Source organism: Tarenaya hassleriana, unplaced genomic scaffold (genome assembly GCF_000463585.1).
Source record: "Tarenaya hassleriana unplaced genomic scaffold, ASM46358v1 Cleome105, whole genome shotgun sequence".
NCBI classification, from domain to species: Eukaryota; Viridiplantae; Streptophyta; class Magnoliopsida; order Brassicales; family Cleomaceae; genus Tarenaya; species Tarenaya hassleriana.
Window position 1 is genome coordinate 302430 of NW_010960741.1, and position 26455 is coordinate 328884.

The window sequence follows — 26455 nt, forward strand, 5'->3', positions numbered from 1 at the left end:
GACTCCATATCAACGCAACGAGCTATTTTGGAGGCATATCCATCAGGAAATTTCACTTCTTCCTGCAACCACTTCATCAAAACTTTCTTTCCAGGACCCAGTAATCTAAATATTGGAGTTGGTGCCTTACCATCATGTGATAATTCCAACTCTTTTCTTTTACAGATTTCCTTCATGTCCTTCCTTGAATTGACATTATCCTTTGTCTTTCCTGAGACATTCAGAACAGTATTGATGATGTTATCAAAGAAATTCTTTTCTATATGCATCTCATTCAGATTATGTCGGAGTGTAAGCGAACTCCAATAAGGTAGATCCCAGAAAATACTTCGTTTATACCAGTTGTGTCAATCACCAAATCCTTTGCACTTTATATGCCCAAAATTACCTCCACATCGAACGGATTCTTGCAAATCGTCAATAACACCGCTGTTTATCCATTCAGAATAAATTTGGAAGCCTGTCTGCAATATTGGAGCATACTCTTTAACAATTCTACCTTTCAAAAATGCAGTACGGTTTTGCCGTAATGGATGATGCATTGGAAGAAACCGTCGATGACAATCGAACCAACATGATTTCCGGCCGTGCTTTAAGTAAAATGCATCAGTTTCTTCCATACAATATGGACACGTCAATCTTCCATGTGTGCTCCATCCAGATAGCATACCATATGCAGGAAAATCGCTGATCGTCCATAGAAGCATGACTTTTAGTGTGAAATTTTGTTTCACACTAACATCATATGCAGGAACTCCAATGTTCCACAAATCTGTCAATTCCTTAATTAAAGGTTGTAAAAACACATCAAAACTCTTCTTCGGATGATCTGGTCCAGGAATCAACAATGTAAGAAATATAAATTCTCTTTTCAGACACATCTCCGGAGGCAAATTATATGGCGAGAGTATCACAGGCCATAATGAATATTGCATGCCAGATTGTTTGTACGGACTAAAACCATCCGTGCATAAGCAGAGATAAACATTCCGAGGCTCAGCAGCAAAATCAGGGAATACCTTATTGAAATCTTTCCATGCAATGCCATCGGATGGATGTTGCATATCTTCTGTCGAGCTCGAATGATTTGCATGCTATCTCATATGTGATGCTGTTTTATCAGATTCATATAACCTTCTCAATCTATACGACACAGGCAAATAGAACATCTTCTTATACGGCACCTTTCTACGAGATCTTTCCTTACTCGGTCGATATCTATTCGCTCCACAAAATTTACACTGCATCAACTCTTTATCAGTATCCCAAAAAAGCATGCAACTGTTTCTGCAGACATCAATCTTTTCATAAGGTATTCCCAAATCCTTCAAGATTGATTTTGTACCATAATATGATTGCGGAGCTTGATTATTTTCAGGTAAATACTCATGCAATGTCTTGCAAAACGAGTCCATGCAATTCTCAATAACATTATAATATGTTTTCATGCTCATCAATCTTGATGCTAATGATAATCGAGACTGACCTTGTTTGCATCCTTCGTATATAGGATGATTTGCCATCGTGAGCATGTCGAAAAATCCTTTTGCATCATTATTCGACTCTTCTTCTTCTTGTTGAACTTGCTCAAATACCCCGGGAAAAACATCTGTCACCATTTGAGCATACGGATTTCTTGTTTCAAAATCAAAAGATTGATTTTCTCTAGTTGCTTCTACCTCCTCTGTCTGTGTCCATACAACAGTATTCGCCGTTGTCCTGACTTCTTCTCCATGCATATGCCATACGTAGTAATCATCCATAAAACCCCTTCGATATAGATGTTTGCAGACCACTTCTTGGCTTAGAAATTTTAAATTTCTACAACCTTTACATGGACATTGCAATTTTCCACGCTGTTGACACAAAGGTTGCATTGAAGCAAAACTCATAAATTGCTCCAAACCGGCACAAAACTCCGGTGTAACTTCTTTTGTTGTTGGATCTTCTCTACGATACATCCACTGCCTTGAAACATGTATATTTCGATTTGAGGAAGAAGAAGACATTTTGAGAGATTTTGGTAGGAATGAGAGGGGGGCGGCGCTGTGAGCAATATAATGGATATATCAACGGACATCCATTGCAAAAATAACGGCTACATGTATCAACGGACATCCGTTGCAAGTAACGACCACAAATAGTAACGGATATCCGTTACTATTTTCAACGACCGATATTCGTTGATAATATACCGTTGAAAATAAACCACGCCTGTGTTCCGTTGAATATAATCGTTGATATATATCAACGGATATTGTCGTTGCCATTCCGTTGTAATTATCAACGGAATATCAACGGACATGTTCTGCTGCAAAATCCGTTACTATTTCGTTGAACTCCGTTGACATTTGCAACGGATTATTTCCGTTGACAATCCGTTGAAATATTTGCAACGGGCTTTTCCGTTGATAATTTCCGTTGATATAAAGCTGTTTTTTTGTAGTGTGAAGAAGAAGATAATGAAATTGAAGTTAGTGATGAAAATGAGGAAGAAGAGAATTCTATGTAAAAAAAAATCTAATTTTGCAACACAATTTTGTTGCTAAACGTTGCAACGAAATTGCGTTGCTAGATATCTTAATATCGTAATTTCGTTGCACGTATAGCATAAACCGATCGGTTAACAAGCGACACGCTGCAACGATTAGACTATGTTTGCAAAGAAATTGTGTTGCTACATTAGTTAGCAATGCAATTTCATTGCAAATGTGCCGATTTGACCGTCGCAATAAACTGACACGTTGCAACGATTCAGATTAATGTTACAACGAAATTGCATTGCTAAATTAAAATCGCAACGCAATTTTATAGCTAGCTTGCAACGAAATTGCGTTGCTAAATCATTTTGCAACGTAATTTCGTTGCAAAGTTGCGTGAAAACCGGCATGTTCTAACGATTAACTACATGCATTTACTACTCCACATTTGCAACGAAATTACTTTGCAAACTTCTGCTATATAAATAAACGAATTTCGTTCCAAACCTTTACAACTCCTAAAACAAATAAACTTTCTCACTCTAAACTCCCTCTCCAACCCCCAAAAATCTCTCTCTACAAAAATCTCCTAACTTTTAGGTAAATTATATTCTTTAAGTTAATTTTCATAGAATATATAGTTTTATTTATATAAATATTAATTTTTTAATTGTTTTTGTAGATCGATGGAATGGAGAATTCCCCAACATAGCTACGGACGTGATAACGGCTCTACGCCCATGATTCCGAACGTAGAATCTTCCAACGCATTCAATACACTGACATCACCTCCAACCCACAAAGGATGCGGTTACGCATGCTCCATCTTAATAAAGAGGATAGAGCATTATGGTAATTATTTTGGTTAATTTTGTTTTTCAAATTTAATATTCAAATTTATTAAAGATTAATTAATTGTTAATTTTTAGGTTTAATATCGATCAGAGGTTAATAATTCTGTCTCGAGTTTTATAGAGAGTAATTTCACTAGACCTTGGATGAATTGGTTCAGATTACCAGAAACCACTAGGCAACACTGGTTTGCTAGTTTCGCAGTAAGTTGAATTAACTTTAAATTTATTTTTTAAATTTACATTTCATATTTAATCGTTTCGTTAACATTTTCAATAAATTTTTTTAGCAATCTTGATATTGAGATGAAGTCCATACCTCAAAGGTCTATGAGGCATGGAAAAAATGTGTTATGGACCTTCTCAAATCAAAAGTTAATAGGTATAAACAGTATTGACAAATGAAGCAAGATCGTTCTCCGCCGAAGAACATTGAAAGCGGGGTCTGAGCCCAGATGGTGGAATTCTGGGAAGATCCCATCAACATTGAGAGAAGTAAAAAGGCAATCCAAAGTAGAAAAACAGACGTAGCTCCCGACACCGGTCCAAGTAAGCATACATCGGGACGAAAACCATTTAGTCAGGTCATGCATGCATTGGTAAATATATATTTTTTTCAAATATACAATATATAATACACATATATGAACCTGTTTATCTTATAAATATTTTCATTGTAGGCCAAAACATGTGGAAAACAACCATCGCTTCTGAATGTATTAAAAGTAACACATATTAGAAAAGATGGTAGCATCATCGACGACAACGCCAAAAATCTGATTACCGAGATCGAAGAAGCGATAAGTATATTTTAATTCACAAATATACATATATACATATCTATTAAATTTTTATAAAATCTTATAGATATATATGTTATCTGTCATAGCAAACAATGCTTGAAGAATCTCAAGCGATTGCGTTCAACGCAATTGTCACAACAACAAATCGATGAGTTATACGTCCAAGTAAATATATTATAAATAATATTATATATATTTTAATTATGAGTTTGTATTTAGTTATAAAAGATATAATAACTTTGTCATTTGAATACAAACCATCAAGTCGAACAAATACGGTTGCATATATGGACTTGGGTCGCTTAAACAAGATATCATCAACACCGTCGCCGGAGAAGGAGAAGCACCAGTTGTTCAGGAGATTGTCACACTTCAATGACGGCTTCAAGAATTAGAGCAACAGGTGCAAAACAACTTTGTATCGCGAGCAGAGTATGACGAGTTGAAACAATGACAAAACTACCTCGAACTGTTGGTTGATCAAAACATCGGGAATGTCAACACCGGTGGTGCAGGGGATAGTGGTAGAAATAATGATCCTCCCGATGATGATGATGATCGATGATGGCACTGATATTAATTTGAATGATTTTGATCTTCAATAATTTTGTAATAAATTTTTTTTTTAATTTTATTACTCTAGTTTGCAACCAAATATTTCGTTGCAAATAGCGTTGCTATGGAGATATTGCAACGAAATATTTCGCTGCTAATAGGGTTACTATATATGTTTTACAATGAAATTTCGTTGCAAAAATGCAGAAATTTAAAAAATTAAAAATATTTTGCAACGTTACAAGCGTTGCTTTGCATTGCTATTTGCAACGAAATTAGTTTCGTTGCTACACATTGCACATTTGTAACAAAATTATTTCATCTCTAAAACGTTGCCACTACCAACGAAATTGCGTTGCTAACAAAGCAACGCTCTTGCAATGAAAACATTTTTGTTACAAATTGCAGTGAAATATGAAGCATTGTAATTTATTTGCAAACTTTACAACGAAATTGTTGTCGTTGCTATTTCGTTGTAATTTGCAACGATTAGCAACGATTTATCATTTGCAATGACGAGTTAGCAACACAAAAAAATTAGTCGTGATTTCATTGCAAACCTTCATTTACAACGAAATATGACTGTTTGCAACGAAATTATTGCGTTGCAAAACTCAGTTTTTTTATAGTGAATATTAACTCCACTACTTATACAAAGATATAGAAATAATAATATATATACATGTATCTATGTATATATGTACATACACAAAAATATATAATATGTACGCAAAACTCGATCCTTGAAAAATCGGTATCGTTTTCGAATCGAACCGAAAAATTTGATACCGTTTGCGAACCGAACCAAAAAACTCGAAAACCTGATATCCAAAAAATTGGAATGTTCAAAAATTCAAACGGTAACATTTTTGAATAGCCGAATCGAATCTGATCGAATTTTAAAATATTGAAAAAAATAGATTTTTTGATAGAAAATATATATATTTTCTAATAAATACTGAAACCGAATATAATAAAATAACCGATTAATATATATTTTTATAAAGTCGAATACTCAAATGTTTACTCTTGTTTTATATACATACTTATAACTATACATGTATATAATGTTGGTTTAGTGCTCTATTATGTAATTGATACATTTGATGTATTGATACTTTCCACAGGTTTTATGAGAGTATTTGATTCATTACATGTTCTTGTATACTAGATGTGTTATGAAATCCATGTATCATTATTAATGATACTAAACTCCCTAGTCTTGTGTCATTATGAGAATGATGACATAATAAGACTAGTATGATGTGTGATTGATGATCATATAGATGATCATAGGTATTGGATACGATCACAGTCATAGGTATTCGTTGGAGAACGGAATACTGGATTGACCCGCATGAGATTGTCACATGGACTAGCGTCATGACTGGAATTTCATATGGCGATTCCATGATTGGATCCTAAGACCTGAGATATCTACGAAATCCAACATGAGGAGTTGCGTGCTTTGATTACGTCAAACGTCCTGCGTAACAGGAGGACTATAAAGGCGTGTATCAGATACGAAACGAATCATGTGTTGGATTGTAGATAGTCAAGATGAGATTTGTACCTCTCGTAAAAGAGAGAGATATCGCTGGGCCCCTCGTGTGAGCGAGACTGTAGAAATGTGTGGCCGCACTATAGACGAACGTCGTCTATTTCAGACAGTCGAACTCAGTGAACGAGAAAGCAGTCGAATCAGATAAGGTGGCTTGTCCATGCCTTATATTCGACATATGATATCGTGATACAAAAGGATCATCAACCGGAATCATCACTGGCGTTCGTAAGATCACGAACAAACTCTATTCGAGATAGGTAGTCATAGTATCTTCCTAGAGACCGCCTATGACTTGTATATCCGGAATAGAGATTTCGGGTTATACTGCTATATCGAATGAGCCTACAGGGTCACACACACAGGGAAGGACAAATGCACGAGAAAACCTCGAGAAATCTGGACAAGAGGTCCGGACCGTTCGGTCTAGGAGTGGGTCGTACGGACCGGAGCATCTAGTCCGAACGGACCAAATTGTTGGACCGAACAGACTAGAGAGTCCAGTTCGAACGGACCAAGTGTTGGACCGAACGGACTGACCCGTCAGACCGAACGGACCTAGTTATATGATTGGTTCGAATGGACCAAGTGTCCAGACCGAACGGACTACTAAGCAGTCCGTTCGGTCTGGGTTTCGGATTTAATTTTAAAATCCGGAATTAGGGTTAATCACTTGAATAAGAGGAGATTAATAACCCTAACACTAATGAGCCGAAAAGGAGCCGTTCTTCAGAGCCGAAAAAGAGAACTTGTTCAGACCTTTTTGGAGAGTCTATAGGATTGAAGAAGTGATCTAAATCTCGTTTTTCTCAAAGCACATCATCGAATAGAAGATTCGAGTCCTAGCAGACAAGTTCCAAAGGTTGGAATCCATCCCGAGGTGTGGATACGTGTAGAGGGCAAGGTATTCTTCCTGCCTACAGTGATCGGACGAACATATCAATTGATACAGGCCCCGGATCGATTGAGGTAAGCGTTCTATCGTTTCTACAAGATCATGCATGTTAGGTTTTAGGGTTTTATCAAAATTTTTGTTTTACATCCGCTGCGTAAACCCTAGAACTGATCTCTTAGGAATAGGATTCGCTTATGAGATCTCAGGAAACCCCAACATATAAGTGGTATATAAATGGGTTAAATGGATTTAAACGGGTTTAATTAATCGATTCATGCCAACCTATTATTATTATTATTATTGGGTCGACTCAGTCCAACCCGTTAATTTTTCGGACTCAAATGGGTTGGACCAAAAAATAGATTGCGTTCACCCATTTGGCTCTCTAGATAGGGTATGATCATCGGATAGCAATTCCATCATGTATAAAAGGGCTAGACAAATGATAATTAGCCGTTAGTGTAGATTAGTATATTTTTAAAACTATTAAATATTTTTGAATTTTTTATTTTATTTAAAAACTCATTGAAACTAAATAATGAAAATTATTTATGATGATATCGTTAGCAGATTAAAAACTAAATAATGAAACTATATATATATTGAAAAGTGCCTTCCAAAATTGTGAGATGGTCTGTCAATTTCAATTTGTTAACGGTCTATTTTTTTGCATTAAAAAAAAATGTTAACAGATTGACAGAGTATTTAACATTGCCGGACGAGATTCATTGAATTTGTATATAATAGCATGATACATTATTCGAATTTTTTTAATATTTTTATTTTATTGGTGCTAATAGGAGGAGAAAATGAAATTACAAGAACTAAAAAGCAACTCACTCACACCCTTCTTCTTTTGGAGGGACATCACTCACAAAATCACAAAATAATTAGCTTCACAACGCCAAACAACGCCATTTCTTCAAAGACCAAGCATATATATATATCTACCGAACCCTGCTGCAATGCAGTCTCACCTCATTGCCGTTACCACTGATACTACCCATCTTGATCATCGACTTCACAAAGGCCTTGTCGAACTCTTCCTTGGACGTGGCGTATTTTGAGACAAGTTTCTTGGTGTAGGAAGCAGTGAGAAGCGCTTGGTCCGAAGAGAACAGGGACTTCCCTTGAAGGAGCATCTTGAAATACACGTTATCGAACGACGTGGTCGTGGAGTCCATGGTAGAACCCGCGTTCTTGGCCGTGTTGCGCGCCGGACAAACGTTCCTCAGGCTCGCAGCGAACGAAGGGCTCAGTGTCGGGTCGATGTCCTTTTTGGTGTTGAAATTGTGGATCCTGTTCTGGAAGGATGAGCAGTGGGCGAATCCCAGTGTATGCCCTCCTAAAATGTTCGCCGAATTAGTAAGCACACATCATCGATTGCGCATATATATATATGGATATATATACACTTGTGCATGTTACCGGAGAGAGCAACAAGATCCTGCACGGAGAGTCCTCTCTGGCCAAAACTTTGTTGTAATTGAGAAATGTTGAAAGTGGGAGCTGGTAACTGTCTCGTCTCTATTGCTTTCGATACTCTTCCATCTTTTCTTCCTTTGGGCACCTCCCATGTTGGCCCCCCTGACTATAACATTACATTGATTACAATTGCACACACATACATTAGTTACAAATTAAGAGAAAGGAATATACGTATATTATCAAGGGTTTCGAAAGACTGACGAGAACGACGGCATCTCTCGCAGCAAGTGCGAGAATATCAGCGCAAGACACGACGCCCGGGCATTGCTCTTCCAGTGCCTTCTTGGCATTGTCGATCACGTAAAATGCGTGCAACGAGATGTTCGGAGGCCCGTCTTTCTCGGCTTTGTTCTTTCCCTTGGAGTCCAGCAGCACAGACCCATCACACCCCTATTCGGCGGGAAAACAAACAAAGAAATCTTGAGCAATCACGTCCATATACATTGTCAAGACACAGCCAGTTACTCCCAGAACAGGATCCACAATTTCAACACCAAAAAGGACATCGCCCCGACACTGAGCCCTTCGTTCGCTGCGAGCCTGAGGAACGTTTGTCCGGCGCGCAACACGGCCAAGAACGCGGGTTCTACCATGGACTCCACGACCACGTCGTTCGATAACGTGTATTTCAAGATGCTCCTTCAAGGGAAGTCCCTGTTCTCTTCGGACCAAGCGCTTCTCACTGCTTCCTACACCAAGAAACTTGTCTCAAAATACGCCACGTCCAAGGAAGAGTTCGACAAGGCCTTTGTGAAGTCGATGATCAAGATGGGTAGTATCAGTGGTAACGACAATGAGGTGAGACTGCATTGCAGCAGGGTTCGGTAGATATATATATGCTTGGTCTTTGAAGAAATGGCGTTGTTTGGCGTTGTGAAGCTAATTATTTTGTGATTTTGTGAGTGATGTCCCTCCAAAAGAAGAAGGGTGTGAGTGAGTTGCTTTTTAGTTCTTGTAATTTCATTTTCTCCTCCTATTAGCACCAATAAAATAAAAATATTAAAAAAATTCGAATAATGTATCATGCTATTATATACAAATTCAATGAATCTCGTCCGGCAATGTTAAATACTCTGTCAATCTGTTAACATTTTTTTTTAATGCAAAAAAATAGACCGTTAACAAATTGAAATTGACAGACCATCTCACAATTTTGGAAGGCACTTTTCAATATATATATAGTTTCATTATTTAGTTTTTAATCTGCTAACGATATCATCATAAATAATTTTCATTATTTAGTTTCAATGAGTTTTTAAATAAAATAAAAAATTCAAAAATATTTAATAGTTTTAAAAATATACTAATCTACACTAACGGCTAATTATCATTTGTCTAGCCCTTTTATACATGATGGAATTGCTATCCGATGATCATACCCTATCTAGAGAGCCAAATGGGTGAACGCAATCTATTTTTTGGTCCAACCCATTTGAGTCCGAAAAATTAACGGGTTGGACTGAGTCGACCCAATAATAATAATAATAATAGGTTGGCATGAATCGATTAATTAAACCCGTTTAAATCCATGAAAATAAAGTAGGCAGCGACCTCTTTGTCTTCCCATAACAATATCCATAATTATGATTATATATACATACATGTGTATCTATTTTCTATTTTTTATTACGCGTCGACATTTTTATATCTTCGAGTATTAACATGGTTTTTTTATTATCAAATTCATAATTATGATTATAGTTTTTGAATATACTATTTAAGAATTCTTCTCGATCTTTATTTTATATAATTCATAAAGTTGGGTAGTTTAATAATTCATATTTTTGTTTATCTTAAAATGACTATAGATTAAAATTATAGTTTTTGCAAATATAAGTTCATTTGTTAAACTCGTGTATATATAATTTGTTTAGAAAGAATTGAAGACATGAAAATGTTTATATTTGCGTACTAATTTCTACATTTAGAAATTTTTATATTTTTTTACTAGTCATTTTTTAACATTTTATGGACCGTTTGGAATTTTCTCAGTAATCAAATAAAATTCGAGGTATAGTTCTAATATAATATCAAAGTATTGTTCCCATTCAACATTGTTTTGTAGATTTGTTTAAAAAAAATTGTATCATTAAAAAGTTTTTATTATTGTTTTGTAGATTGGTTTAAAAAAATTTGTATCGTTTTTTGCAGGTAGTTAGATTTATTGTGGAGATATTTGGAGAGAATCTAAATTGCAGATGAAAAAGATAACTACCAAGAGCTTGAAGATAACAGTTGACCAACAACCTTGGAGATAAAGACAAATCACATAAAAGATAAGGATGAATCTGAGTAGATCTGGATGTGTGCATATAAAAGGAGCATGAAGGAGGTTGGAAAAATACAGAGCTTAAGAGATTATCATTCAGAGAGTATAAGAGTTTTTGTTCTTTACGTTTTTATTTCTGGTGAGTGAGATTGTTCTGAGGGGGAGTTCACAACAGTAATCTGAACAAACCCAGAACGTGAGAGTGGGGATTCACACGAGTTGTGTGTTGAATCAATAGATATCGTGTCATAGGAGGGCTAACACTCAGGAGGAGTGTGGTGCGTCTGAGTTTTACTGCAACTATCTCTATGTTGTAGTAGTCAGATTTCCTTGAATGAAAAGAATTGATTTTGAGTGATATCTGAGTGCGTCAGTTATTTCAAGTGGTATCAGAGTCCGGTCACCGGTCGTAGGATAATTTTCTCTCGTATCGGTGCAGGGTAAGAGACGCACAATGCAGACATCCAAGGAATTTCAACCGCTAGTGAAGGTACAATTGTTGGATTCAAGTAACTATGGTTACTGGAAGGTGAAAGTCATGAATCTGATTAGAGGCCTTGATGAAGATGCGTGGATGGCTGTAGAAGAAGGATGAGATTTTCCGAAAGTCATTGGAGATGATGGGATGGAAGTTATCAAGCCTAGTTCTCAGTGGACCCCCATTGAGAAAAAGGCGTCAACACTCAACGCAAAAGCTCTGACTATAATCTTCAACACTGTTGTTTCAGATGAGTTTAAGAAAATTCAGGGGTGCAAAACTGCAAAAGAAGCTTGGAACATGCTGGAGTTAATTCATGAAGGAACAAAAAATGTGAAACGCACCAGAAGAGACATGTTAAAGGCGCAGTTCAATCAACTCAGAATGGAAGAGCATGAAACTGTCAAAGAATTCAGTGGTAAACTGAGTGATATGGCGAATGAGGCAGGGGCACTTGGTACAACATACTCTGACAAAAAACTAGTGAAGAAACTCCTAGCGAGTTTACCCATCAGGTTCTTATCTCAGAAAATCTCTTTTCAGACATTTTATGATACTGATACAGTTAGTTTCAAAGAAACTGTAGGGGTGTTCGCGATACATGAACTGGAACTGAGTATGTATGAGACTCAGTCAGGAACATCTCGTAAACAGCCAGTTGCATTTCATGTTCCGAAATCTGAACCTAGAAATAAGCTTGAGGAAGACATGTCGCTGATTGTTAAAAAGATGAAGCTCTTCAAACGAAGACCTAGCAGTACACAGAGGATAGAAGGAAAATCAGGAGGAAAATGTATGGAGTGCAAAGGTTATGGACATTGGAAAGTTGAATGTCCATTGGTCATTAAAAGGGAAGCAATGATCAAACCCTGAAAGAAGTACAATGCTATGAGTGCAAAGGCTTTGGACACACCAAGAATGAGTGCACAACCTCGGTGAAAGGGATATCATTAATTAATCATGAAGATTCAGAATCGGAGTCGGAAGATGATAAGGAAGCCCTGAACAACTATGTGGCATTTATCGGAATAATCGATGAGCATGATGTTATGATGACAGAAGACCTGGAGGCTGATCTGAAGATTGATGATGTTTATGATGACTTGATGAAGATGTATGACATCAACATGAATCTTGTTAAGGAGAAGAATAGACTTGAGTCAGAACTCAAGGAAACTCAGAAGAATCTCCATATGCTTGGAAATGGGACAAAGAAACTGGATTTCATTCTAAGTCAAGGAAGACAAAGCTCAAACCACACTGGGTTAGGGTATTCTGGAGAGGCAAGCAAAACTGACAGGAAGTTTGTATGTGGAGGACAACTTTCTGATGAGTTACAACAATGTCCAAAGCTAGGTGAGGTACAACAATTTCCTCGACGAACTCCAAGAATCAAGGAGGATATGTGATCCTCTTGGACTGAAACTCGGAGATGTTACAACTGTGGTAGACGTGGGCATATTCATAGGAACTGCTATCTTTATCGCTTCAGGTCAGGTAAGTCTCACTATTCTCTCACTGGTCAAGTCAGACAATGTTGGGTACGAAAGCATTTATTGCACTGTAATGTTGCTTATACATCTCAACAGGTAAACACTAATGATCATTGGTATTTTGATAGTGAATGTTCTAGGTATATGACAGGAAATCATGTGATTCTCTCGAACTTTGTTCAAAATACAAAAGGAGGAAGTGTAACCTTTGGCGATGGAAAAAAGGGAAAGATCTTAGGTAAGGGGACACTGAATGTCAGTGGACTTCCAAAACTGAAGGATGTGAATGTTGTACAAGGGTTGAGAGCAAATGTGATCAGCATTAGTCAATTGTGTGACGATGGACTGAAGGTAAAGTTCACCAAAAATGCATGTTTTGTTTCTAATCAAACCAATGAGTGTATTCTCACAGGGAGAAAGACCTCAAGTAACTGTTATACCTGGATAAATGAGAATATCAAGGAATAAGAGTGCTTCAAAGCAAAAGATACGACTTTAGATCTGTGGCACCGACGATTGGGACACATAAACACTCGTGCATTGCCTTGGTTAGATCACCTCTAACTCAATTCTAAGTGGGTGGTCACGGTGTCTTGCTAGAGGCTAACCATGACTTGTAGTTCAGAAAAGGTTCCCGAAGTCACTACCACTTAGAATGGACCTACATGATCACACACCACTAGGGATGGACTTATATGTAATGAATCCGAAGAAAGGAGTTGAGATTTCGCTGAAACGAGCATGAAAAAGGTTTTTCAGGTCAGGCAGTCCAAACGAAACGGACTGAGTTGGTCCGGAGCTGACCAAGTCTGGTTAGCCCCGGACAAAGCCCAGTTGGACTGCGCTCCGTTTTCTCCTTGGTCAGCTCGGAGCGAAGGAACAGACCGAGTTGGTCCGGGGCTGACCAAACTTGGTCAGCCCCGGACCAAGCTCTGTTTTTGAACTGAGCTCCGATTCCAGGTCAGCTCAGAGCAGGAGAGACGGACTGAGTTGGTCCAGGGCTGATCAAACTTGGTCAGCTCCGAACCAAGCTCAGAAGTTTCTCGAAAATTGGCAGAAGGCGGACCAGAGAAGCTGACTGAGGTCAGTCCGGCGGACCAGAAATCTGGTCAGCTCTGGACTGGACCACAGACACTTCTCAAGTCCGAAATCCTGTCTTTTTCCTCATGATCAATCTCAAGCTATTACTGCTCATTAGTAGAGCAACTGTTAAGGCCTCGATCGTCATGGTTACGGGTCATGCCTTAGCTGAGTGTGCCTGACTATCTTGGTGAGGCAGTATGGAGAAATCGTGATTCTCATAGCTCGAATATGGTTGAGCTTGAATTGGGTTATCAAGTCGGACTTGGACCTAATAGTAAGGATGGGATGAAGAACATGCAGTGATAGTGTATCACTATCCCATACTCATTTAGGAATCATATATGATATGATTGACAATGCGTTGTGTACATAAATAGCATGGTTTTGAGCGTCATGCCCTAGCTGACTCAAAAACATGTGAAATATGGATCCTACCTCACTTAAAAACTCATTGAGGGTGTTTTTCTTAGTGGGAACCTGTCATATTGCATCTATTATCTGTGATAGTATGTGTACTAAGCGACTTGCATGTTTTTCTGTCTGTTTGTTTGTCTTTTTCTGTAGAATATGACTGCTGCAGATAATCTGGCTAATCTCTCCATGTGATCCATCCTGGATCGGGAGAGACTCACTGGTGGAAACTTTCTCGACTGGTACCACAACCTGAGAATTATTCTCAGGCATGAGCGGAAGCTCTACGTGCTGGAAGAAGCCGTTCCTGAGGATGAACCAACGGCCAATGCGCCCAGGGCTGTCAAAGATGCTTACCAGAAGCACATTAATGACAACCTGGACGTGACCTCCTGATGCTCGGATCTATGTCGGCTGAGTTGCAGAAACAACTCGAAGGAACTGATGCCTTCGAGATGATTGAGCATCTCAGGACTATGATCGAGGAACAGGCAAGGGTCGAGCGATTTAACATCCTTAAGAACCTAGTCAACTATAAGATGACCAATGGTTCATCCGTGAGTACTCATATCCTCAGGATGAAGGGTTATCTAGAGGATCTTGACAGACTAGGGTTGGAGGTTAGTCGTGAATTGGCAGTAGACCTAGTTCTTCAATCCCTGCCGGATAGTTTTGACTAGTTTGTCATGAACTATAACATGCATGGGATGGAGAAGGACTTGACCGAGCTATATGGGATGTTGCGATCGGTCGAGCAGAACATCAAAGTCGAGAAGAGTGTCCTAGTGGTTGGAAAGAGTTCCAACAAAAGGAAGCGTTCCAAGAGCAAGAAAGGCAAGGGAAAAACGACAATTATTGTCGCGAGCCTAAGTCTAAGGCTGAGAAGGGAGAGTGTCATTTTTGCCATGCTATTGGGCATTGGCGCAGAAACTGCAAACTCTACCTGGAAAATCCGAAGAAGAAGAAGCTTGCAGAAGCTTCATCTTCAGGTATCTTCGTCATAGAGGCTAATTTCTTTACTTCTACATCATGGGTATTAGATACCGCATGTGCCTCACACATTTGTGGAAATGTGTAGGGCCTGAGAAGAAGTAGGCAGCTAGCGAAAGGAGAAGTGGATCTCCGCGTCGAGAATGGAGCAAGAGTTGTTGCGTTGACCGTCGGGACTTATGATCTTACTTTACCTTCTGGACTTGTGTTAGAATTACATGATTGTTATTTTGTACTTGCCATTAGTAAGAATATTATTTCGATTTCATGTTTGGATTATGATGGTTTTCGTTTTGTCATTGAGAACAAAGATTTATCTATTTATAGAGGCGCTTTATTTTATGGTAATGGTTACCTATTTAATGGCCTTTATATTTTGGATGATAAACCGTCTGGACACAGTTCGATCTATAACGTTAGTACCAAGCGATTTAAGCCGAACGAGTTAAACTCGACCTATCTCTGGCATTGTAGACTTGGTCACATCAATGAGCAACACATAGCGAAGCTTCATTCTGATGGACTTCTTGATTCTTTTGATTATGAATCAATTGAATCGTGCGATTCTTGTTTGATGGGCAAGATGATAAAATCTACTTTTTCTAGAAAAGGAGAAAGGGCTATAGAGTTGCTAGAACTCATACATACTGATGTATGCAGTCGAGCTCACCCGCTAGAGAAGGTTATCTATACTTCGTTACGTTTACTGATGATTTCAGTAGGTACGGTTATATCTACTTGATGAGACATAAATTTGAAACACTAGAATTGATCAAGATTTTCAGAAACGAGGTACAAAACCAACTTGGCAAGACGATCAAGTTGCTTCGATCTGATCGAGGTAGCGAGTATATGAGCCAAGAGTTCACTGAATATCTGGCATATTGTGGGATTGTCTCACAGCTGACTCCACCTGAAACGCCAAAGTGGAATGGCGTGTCCGAGAGGAGGAACCGAACCTTATTAGATATGGTACGGTCTATGATGAGTTAGGTCGATCTTCCTAAATCCTTCTGGGGTTACGCTCTCGAAACGGCTGCGCTTATACTGAACAACTGTCCAACAAAGTCGATTCAAAAGACACCATATGAGATATGGACTGGGAAGCGTCACAGGTTAGCGTTTATGAAGATTTGGGGATGCGATGTTTATGTGAAACGTCTGGCTTCTGATAAGCTATCCGCCAAATCTGATAAATGCATATTTGTGGGTTACCCTAATGAAACAAAAGGGTACTGGTTCTACAACTCATCCGAGAACAAAGTGTTTGTTACTCGGAATGGATCTTTCTTGGAGAGAGATTTCATCTCCAAGAAAGTCAGTGAGAGTAGAATAGATCTCAAAGAAGTTCGAGAACCACAAGTAGTCGAAGAACCGGGTGAACAGGTTGAAACAGTTCAACCTGTATCACAAGTTGTTGAGACAACACCTCCTAGTGGACCTCGGAGATCTGGTAGAATTCGCCAAGAGCCTACAAGATACGGATTTCTTGTGACTGGAAACGACGAACTCATGTTGTTAGAACATGACAAGCCTACGTCGTATTCAGAGGTTGTGGCGAGTTTTGATTCCGAGAAATGGCACCAGGTCGTGGAGTCTAAGATGCAATCCATGTACGACAACAAAGTTTGGACTTTGGTCGATTCGTTCGATGGTATTAAGACCATTGGATGCAAGTGGGTTTTCAAGAAGAAAACCGACATGGATGACATCGTGCATACCTATAAGGCAGGACTCGTCGCGAAAGGGTTTCGGCAAATTCATAGTATAGACTATGATGAAACCTTTTCACCAGTCGTGATGCTTAAATCCATATGGATTCTGCTAGCTATAGTTGCGTATTATGACTACGAGATATGGCAGATGGACGTCAAGACCGCATTTCTTAATGGGTATCTGCTCGAGGATGTGTACATGACACAACCCGAGGGTTTTGTCGATCCTAAGAGTCTGAGGAAGGTATGCAAGCTTCAGAGATCCATTTATGGACTGAAGCAGGCTTCGAGGAGGTGGAATCTTCGTTTTTACGAGGCAGTCAAAATGTTTAGCTTCCTACAAAACGAAGATGAGCCATGTGTTTACAAGAAGGTCAGTGGGAGCGCATTGGTTTTCCTTGTGCTTTATGTAGATGATATATTGCTCATCGGAAATGATGTTCCTACTTTGCAAGGAGTAAAATCCTGGCTAGGATCAGTCTTTTCGATGAAGGACTTAGGAGAAGCCGCCTATATTCTAGGAATCAAGATCTATAGAGATAGATCGAGAAGGCTTCTTGGTCTAAGTCAGAGTACATACATTGACAAGGTCTTGAATCGGTTCAAGATGCAAGACTCCAAGAGGGGTGCCTTGCCAATGGGACATGACGTAGCTCTTAGCAAGACTCAGTGTCCAAAGACACAGGATGAGCAAGAGCGCATGAGTAGGATTCCATATGCCTCGGCAATTGAATCCATCATGTACACCATGTTGTGTACTCGTGCGGATGTATCATATGCATTGAGCATGACTAGTAGATATCAATCTACACCAGGTGAGGCTCACTGGATTGCAGTCAAGAACATCCTTAAGTACTTGAGAAGGACTAAGGATTTGTTCTTGGGGTATGGCGGATTGGAAGACGAGCTCGCTATAAAGGGTTAGATTTGTTCTTGGTGTATGGCAGATTGGAAGACGAGCTCGCTATAAAGGGTAATACCGATGCTAGTTTCCAAATCGACACAGATGACTTCAGATCGCAGTCAGGTTACGTTTTCTGCCTAAACGGTGGGGCTATTAGTTGGAAGAGTTCCAAACAGCCAACCATGGCAGATTCGACTACAGAAGCTGAGTACATAGCAGCATCAGATGCAGCTAAGGAAGCTGTTTGGATCAGGAAATTCGTGGGAGGGCAGATTCGACTACAGAAGCTGAGTACATAGCAGCATCAGATGCAGCTAAGGAAGCTGTTTGGATCAGGAAATTCGTGGGAGACCTGGGCGTCATTCCTAGCATTGCAGATCCCATTGAGTTGTACTGTGACAACAATGGTGCGATTGCGCAAGCTAAGGAACCCCGGTCACACCAGAGATCCAAACATATACTCAGGCGATTTCACTTGATCAGAGAAATCATCGACAGAGGAGACGTGAAGATAAGCAGAGTGTCGACATATGATAATATTGTCGATCCATTGACGAAACCTCTCCCTTCGTCAAAGCATGATGGTCATGTTAAGGGTATGAGGATTAGATGCTCGTAGGATAGATCATAGAGCATAGTGGGAGATTGTTGGTTGTAATACTCTAGGATGATCTGTGATATGACATTTCGACTTTGTATTGATTCATTGGTTTATGAATGCATTACTTTTCGTTATATGATTGGCATATTTGTTATATTTCGGTATCCTTGAATCATAAGAGAATTATTCTAAACTCCCTGGCCAGTTATCGTTGTGGGAACAATGATGAATTAAGACTAGCATGAGGTGTGATCGATGCATTGGATGCATATCACAATCATGGGTACTCATTGAGAACGAGTGACTGGATGACCCGCATGAGATTGTCACATGGATAGAATCATGATTTGAATCTCATACAGCGGTTCGTTCTTGAATCCTCATACCTGAGATGTCTAGAGTATCTGATATGAGGAGTAGCGTGTCCTGACTGCGTCAAACGTCTCTTTAACCGGATGATTATAACGGCATTGATCAGATACGTTCACGAATCATATGGAGACAGTAGACATGCAATATGGGACTTGATACCTCCTTCACATCACACATATTGCTGGGCCCCCTCGTGGAAGTCGGACTATGAAAACGCGTGGCCACGCTATAGATGAAGTTGCATCTATTTTATTAGTCGATTTGCCAAGACGAGAAAGCGGTTGAACTTGAAAGGTGGCTCAAACCATGCCCTTGTTCAACTTATGATATCGTGAGACAAAGGTGGTTAACGCCTTGGTTAGATCATCTCTAACTCAACTCTAAGTGGGTGGTCATGGCGTCTTGCTAGAGGCTAACAATGACTTGTGGTTCGGAAAAGGTTCCCAAAATCACTACCACTTAGAATGGGCCTACAGGGTCACACACCACTAGGGATGAACTTATATGTGAAGAATCCGAAGAAAGAGTTGAGATTTTTCCGAAACGAGTATGAAAAAGTTTTTTAGTGTGTTGGTCCGGAGCTCACCAAGTTTCATCAGCCCCGGACACGTTTGGTCAGTCCAGGAGGTCCGAAAGTCGGTCTGTGATCGTTTGACCAGGTCTGGTCCGGCTGACAAAAAGTTGATCAGCTCCGGACCAGACGCTGGGTCAGGCGGACCGAGGACCGAGGTGCGTCGGACCAAGAGGGAACCAAGAGGCTTGGTCCGGAGCTGACCAAAACTTGGTCAGCCGGACCAAACATCCAGGTCTGGCGGTCTGAGAGCCTCAGACTAAGCTTGGTCCGGCGGACCGGGATCTGGGATTTTCCTAAAATTCGGATTTAGGGTTTTCTAAGCTTATTTAAGTTTGAGATTTCGTCCAAACTTAATTAAGGTCATCCTAAAACTTAGAGACATCTAAGAACCTTAGAGAATTCGTTCTTTTAGTTTTTTTAGCTTCTCGGGATTAGATTCGGTCTCTCGAGTTACTCTTTTCTTCACTAATCCTAGCAGATACGTTCTAAATCGTTTGGAATCCTTCCCGTCGGTGTGGATACATGTAGAGGGACTGTAGCTTCAGTCCTAGGTGATTAAGAACAGGCCCCAGATCGATATTTGCTTTAAGTTACATCGAGAACGATGTAAGTAACGATTCCCTCGGTGATATACACGATCTTTCGGGTTTTTGTCAAGTTTGGTTGCGTGTGACGTTTGACTAGGTTTAGATCTTTCTTCCGCTGCATAAAACCTAGTAAACCAAACCCTAGATGGATATGATCGCATGCTAGGAACCCGTAGATAACCCAACACCCGCGAGATTGCACTGGCTCTGAAATACACTAGCAAAAGAAAATTCACAAACTAAGCCAGAAGAATCAGACCTTGAGAGAGAAGTATATGCGAAAGGTCACAAAAATTATTCAGTAGATGATCTCATTGGTGAAGCAAGATGGAAAAGCTCTAGAGGATGACGATGCACACAACTCGTATTGATGAAACAAATTCTCTCATATTGTGGTATTTATTCTGACTTTTACTACTCATTAAGTACGTTCCCACTGAAAATCAATTGACAAACATATTCACTAAATCTCATGAGATGAGTTATGAAAAATAGCTTTTGCATTTAAATCGGTGAAAAATGTGTTTGATGAGGAAAAACTATTCTGAAGGTAATCTGACTAAGAGAATGAGTATGAAAGTCAAAAACACTTGCAAATCAGTCAGATACTTCTCACAAGAGTGACCGACCAAAAAAAAAAAGAAAAAAGAAAAAAGGAAAACGCTAACATTCTGACACTCCTCTGTCATCAGAAATGATGATATGAGTGGATTGAAAAATAATGGCTCGGGTCTAAATTGTGAAACAAGAGTTCTAAACGATGGTTTAAGACCTTACGGTATAAAAAAAAAGAAGACTGAAATACTCCTCTGTAACGTTTAAAACGAGACAAGAGTATATCTCAAAGAGATAGTGTGGACTTAAATGGTAAGAACTACTTATTGATTTCAACGTCCTAGAAATCCAGAATATTAGTTACAAAAGTTCTCCGTATGTTGAACAAGAGAAATTGATGTGAGAAGTCTTTCATGATTAGCGAGATGTATTTGACATAAATATTCAGAAATCTGGTCAGAATATTATTTGGATGGTTAGGCTGATTCAAGACGTTGCGATCTGATTGTGTGGGAAATATTTTTCATATGATTTTAAATGATGTATGTTTTTACAATCTGTTCAAATCTGAGTGCTTGAGCGAATGAGTTTGTAAAACTGATTGAAGTTGGGAATCGGAAAAACGGAGTAGTAAATGTCTGGATATATACCCTAGAGTTTTTTTGAATTTCATCTCATACACACAGGGGGAGATATGGATCTAATGCTTCAGACAAGTGAAGTACATCTCAATGAAATATATGTGATGTCATGGGGAGATTATTATTCTAACAATTTGTTTTGGGTGTGAATGAGTTGAAAGTCAAAAAGGGAGAGAATGTTAAGATTGTTTTTTGTAGGTAGTTAGATTTATTGTGGAGATATCTGGAGAGAATCTAAATTGCATATTTTATGGAAAAGATAACTACCAAGAGCTTGAAGATAACAGTTGACCAACAATCTTGGAGATAAAAACAAATCACATAAAAGATAAGGATGAATCTGAGTAGATCTGGATGTGTGCATATAAAAGGAGCATAAAGGAGGTTGGAAAAATATAGAGCTTAAGAGATTATGATTCAGAGAGTATAAGAGTTTTTGTTCTTTACGTTTTTTTTCTGGTGAGTGAGATTGTTCTGAGGGGGAGTTCACAACAGTAATCTGAACAAACCCAGAACGTGAGAGTGGAGATTCACACGGGTTGTGTGTTGAATCAATAGATTTCGTGTCATAGGAGGGCTAACACTCAGTGTTGAAGTAGGAAAATGAATGTGATTAGAGGAAAATCTAGATTTTGGAGGAACACAATATTATGTTAAATATTGTGAATCATATTTATTTCCGTTATATCTATATTTCCTTTTATTTCATTTGTTAATTTTTCTATAAATATGTGAGTTATTTTCATTGTAATGAAATTAGAAGAAGAAGAGATGTAGCAATAAAAGTAATTCCGTTCCTTTCTATTTGTCTTATTTTATTTCCGCATTTTATTTTTCTACATGGTATCAGAGGCTCTATATCTTTTTTTTCTCAATCTCTTCTTTTTTTTTAGTTTTGGATGTTCATATATCCAAATCGTTCAAATAGGAGTAAAAATCCCAAAATCAAACGAGGTGCTGTGACAAAAAGAAGTCAAACCTAAAAACTCTAAGATCAAACGAGGTGTTATGACAAAAAGATTTAAAGGTAGAACTTCAAAGTCAAGCAAAGTGATTTGAACATGGGTAATATTCTCTAAAAGAACTAAATTTGGTGTTTATGGATTTTTCAAAAGACAATGAAAATGTCTATGGATTTTTATCGCATTATCTTTTCAAGATTGATTTTTGCATTCTTTCAAAATCAATCTTGAGGGGGAATGTTGAAGTAGGAAAATGAATATGTGATTAGAGGAAAATCTAGATTTTGAAGGAACACAATATTATGTTAAATATTGTGAATCATATTTATTTCCGTTATATCTATATTTCCTTTTATTTCATTTGTTAATTTTTCTATAAATATGTGAGTTATTTTCATTGTAATGGGACAAGAAGAAGAAGAGATGTAGCAATAAAAGTAATTCCGTTCCTTTCTATTTGTCTTATTTTATTTCCGCATTTTATTTTTCTACACTCAGGAGGAGTGTGGTGCGTCTGGGTTTTACTGCAACTATCTCTATGTTGTAGTAGTCAGATTTTTTTGAATGAAAAGAACTGATTTTGAGTGATATCTAAGTGCGTCAGTTATTTCAGTATCATTAAAAAGTTTTGATTTTAAGTCGCAGATGTATATCTAATATTTAGAATAATTTTGTAGATTTGTTTTAAAAAGTTTCTATCATTAAATAGTTTTGATTTTAACTCGTAGATGTATATCTAATCTTTAGAATAATTTTGTAGATTGGTTTTAAAAAATTTGCTCATTAAATAGTTTTGTTTTTAAGTCGCAGATGTATATCTAAAATTTAAAATAATTTTGTAGATTGGTTTAAAAATTTTGTATCATGAAATAGTTTTGATTTTACGTCGGAGAGTTATATCTAATATTTAAAATAATTTTGACTTTTTTTTTGCGTATGTATTAATTTGTTAATTGGCAGTAGTCTTTTTGTGCTAATGCTAGCGTGTCGAAGCTATTTTTCGTACTGAAAATTATTCTTGATAAACATGACTTTTTATATGTAAATGTGACAACGAAAACAAAATAATAATGAGATTCGATACAAATGCATGCGAATGTCGCGGAGATGATTCTGATAGCAGAAAAAGACATTGAAAAAAACGAAATGAATAATAATAACAATAATAATTATTGGAGCGATGGATGATTATAAAGGTTGGTGGAATGTCCAAACCAAACGGACGAATAATTAGACGTATAATTTTTACTATATAGTTTTTGAGCATTAGGAGTTATATTTTTTAAAAATTAAGCAAAGCTAGATAAGCAAGATGGTTGGTGGATTTGGTCACTATAATGTCGGTAACTTTAGACAAGAAAACAAAGACATAACGGCCAAATAAATTAGACTTTGGATTGGTTATGTTCTTTTTAGTTACATCCGATTGCAACAACTTAACAAACTTCATTTTATCAAAATTGTCAACGAGAGAAAAAAAATTGGACTGCAAATCTTAAGAAAATGCCTGATCAGGATCGTGAGTTTCAGGCTAAATTCGTAATTCTCAAACAATTTTGATTTAACGGATTAGTAAATGATATGTTTAAACTCAGCGGGTGATCCCACTTGACCTGGGGTTCGCGTTCAAAGAATCGCGCAAACGACACTTAAAGGGTTATAGACTCAATCGGGAACTTATTTTACCTTTAATTGGACTTAAAAGCCTATTAAAATTGAGTTTTTGGCTAAACTCTTTACTTTAATATATATATTGAATTGGACTTTAAATATAATCGATGTAAAACTCTTTAATCTTCTTGAATTTAGTTCATAAACTTAAAACTCTTTCAAATCTAATTATTTTTTTCATCGAACTATAATTTTTTTTTTAAATCATGTTGATTTTAGATACGAATTTGTGTGAATTTTTTTTATATCGAAACTTAAACGAGATTTAGACATTTATCCGTGTGATTTGTTGGAGTTTTTTTTAATTAAATGAAAGGAGATATTTTTTGTATGTTATAATTCTCCACATTTATGTTTTTAAAAACTTAAAAAATGTATTTATGATTTTTTGGAAGTTTTACAAGTTTTAAATCCTATAAATAGGAGACTTTGTTTCACTTTTCAAAAGAACAAGAATACACCAAGAAAAACAAACAAGAGTTTTCTAAACAAAAGAAAACACAGATTTTCTCTTTGTGATTCAAACCGTTCTTTGAGTTCGACAAGGCACCGGAGTTTGAAGTACCACTGTTCCGGTGAGGTACGTCCGTCCTATCCTGGGAGAATATATTCCATTAACCGTAGGTACCGCCGGGGAATAATTTCCTTAAGGAGACACGGTTCGCCGTGGGTTCGGATTTGGTTTTCCGGTTTTAAAAATCATATTGATATAATGATGTTGGTTTGAACATAACTTTCTATACCGTTATCGGAATTGCATGTTCTTGACGTCGTTTCATAGATATCGAAATTATCTTTCTACTGTATGACATGCATGATGTGGTTGTATATTTTGAAAGTTATTAAGCTCGAAGTTCTTGGAATGTAATTGGAAGTTAATAAAGCATGAATATGAGACATATAAAATAACACACCCAACAAGCTTAAGGAAATTATTGTGTATTGTGTTATTATATATTGTCTTGTTATTGGTGGAAAAACGAACTTTCGTCCCCGGGGAGACAAAGTAAAGTTTTTCAATTTCGGAAAAAAAAACCGATAAAATATTTAAGTGTTGACGGTGAGAAAGTTTTGCCAAGGAAAGAGGTTGGATAATTATGCGCTCTATATATAGAGTTGGCTCCCTCTTACCTGGAAACGATCTAAATAACACTTAAATAGTTTTATGGTTTCCTCATTGAGGTTTTGAGATTATTATCCGCGTGGTTAAATAATCGAGTTCAGAAATTATTACCGTAAGGTTTTAAAATTCTGATATTTTTAGTTGTAATACTAAAAAGTGGTATTCTGATTTTTCAGAAAATGGCTGAAAATGTTGCTGCTATGCCTGTGGTTGTACCCACAGTGACTCCCCCTGCACCAGCACCTGCGGAAAAACCGGCCAAGTTTTTCAGTGTTGATTTCAAGAGGTGGCAGGCAAAAATGTTCTTTTATTTGACAACATTGTCATTGCAAAGATACATCAAGGAAGATGCTCCTAAACCGGCAGAGTCTGTACCAGAAAAGGAACGCTTCGTGGTAGTTGAGGCTTGGAAGCACTCAGACTTTCTGTGTAAGAATTATATTTTGAGTGGTTTAGATGACTCATTATATAATGTTTTTTGTACTGAGAAAAGGAACGCTTCGTGGTAGTTGAGGCTTGGAAGCACTCAGACTTTCTGTGTAAGAATTATATTTTGAGTGGTTTAGATGACTCATTATATAATGTTTTTTGTACTGCTTCTACTTCACGAGAATTGTGGGAGGCTCTCGAGAAGAAGTACAAAACTGAAGATGCCGGTATGAAGAAGTTCATAGCCGCTAAGTTTCTTGAATTCAAGATGGTTGACAATAAACTTGTCTCAACCCAAGTTCAAGAATTGCAAGTCATTGTTCAGAATCTTCTTGCTGAAGGTATGATGATCAATGAAGCTTTTCAAGTAGCTGCCTTCATCGAGAAGTTACCACCCTCATGGAGGGACTTCAAGAACTACTTGAAACACAAGCGAAAAGAGATGTCGCTTGAAGACTTGATTGTCCGTCTCAGAATTGAAGAGGACAACAAGATGACCGAAATGAAAGCTCGCGGGACAAGCTCGGTCTTAGGAGCAAACGTCATTGAACATGCTCCATCTGTTGGTAAGAAAAGAAAGAATTATTCTAACCAAAAGAATAACCCGAATAAATTTATTAAGAAATTTAAGGGTTCTTGCCACAACTGCGGTAAGCTTGGTCACCGAGTTGTGGATTGTCGTGGTCCAAAGATCAAGAAGAAAAACAATGTTAACATCATGGAGATTGCTTCCGGAGTGGAAGATATTGATTTGTGTGCCATGATCTCTGAAGTTAACTTGGTTGGAAATCCAAAAGAGTGGTGGATGGATTCTGGTGCTACCCGCCATGTGTATGCCAATAAGTGGATGTTCTCATCTTATGTTCCCGCTAAAGATGGAGAAACTGTGTTCATGGGAAATTCCACAACTGCGAAGGTTGAAGGGACTGGAAAGGTTGCCCTCAAGATGACCTCCGGAAAGATA

The 26455-nt window shown here is 37.8% G+C and overlaps 1 protein-coding gene and 1 pseudogene across 1 annotated transcript; one reads left to right on the forward strand and one right to left on the reverse strand.

Annotated features, from left to right (window-relative positions):
- Positions 1-7897: 7897 nt before the first annotated feature.
- Positions 7898-9226, reverse strand: LOC104804998 (peroxidase 64-like). Its single transcript, XM_010529389.1, has 4 exons — positions 9128-9226; positions 8835-9023; positions 8574-8736; positions 7898-8490 (listed from the first exon to the last, which is right to left on the reverse strand). Exons 1-4 carry the CDS (start codon positions 9224-9226, stop codon positions 8093-8095), a joined length of 849 nt encoding a protein of 282 aa, XP_010527691.1. The 3' UTR covers positions 7898-8092.
- A 2301-nt stretch (positions 9227-11527) lies between these two features.
- The window catches only part of LOC109116321, an 18036-nt pseudogene continuing 3108 nt past the window's right edge, over positions 11528-26455 (forward strand).

Bases quoted from the DNA above. Each gene is read 5' to 3' on its own strand.
- LOC104804998 (XM_010529389.1), bottom strand. From the start codon at position 9,226: ATGGTAGAACCCGCGTTCTTGGCCGTGTTGCGCGCCGGACAAACGTTC. The intron at 8,737-8,834 runs GTCAGTCTTTCG...GTAATGTTATAG, and splicing joins CGAGAGATGCCGTCGTTCTC to TCAGGGGGGCCAACATGGGA. The intron at 8,491-8,573 runs GTAACATGCACA...CGAACATTTTAG, and splicing joins GGATCTTGTTGCTCTCTCCG to GAGGGCATACACTGGGATTC.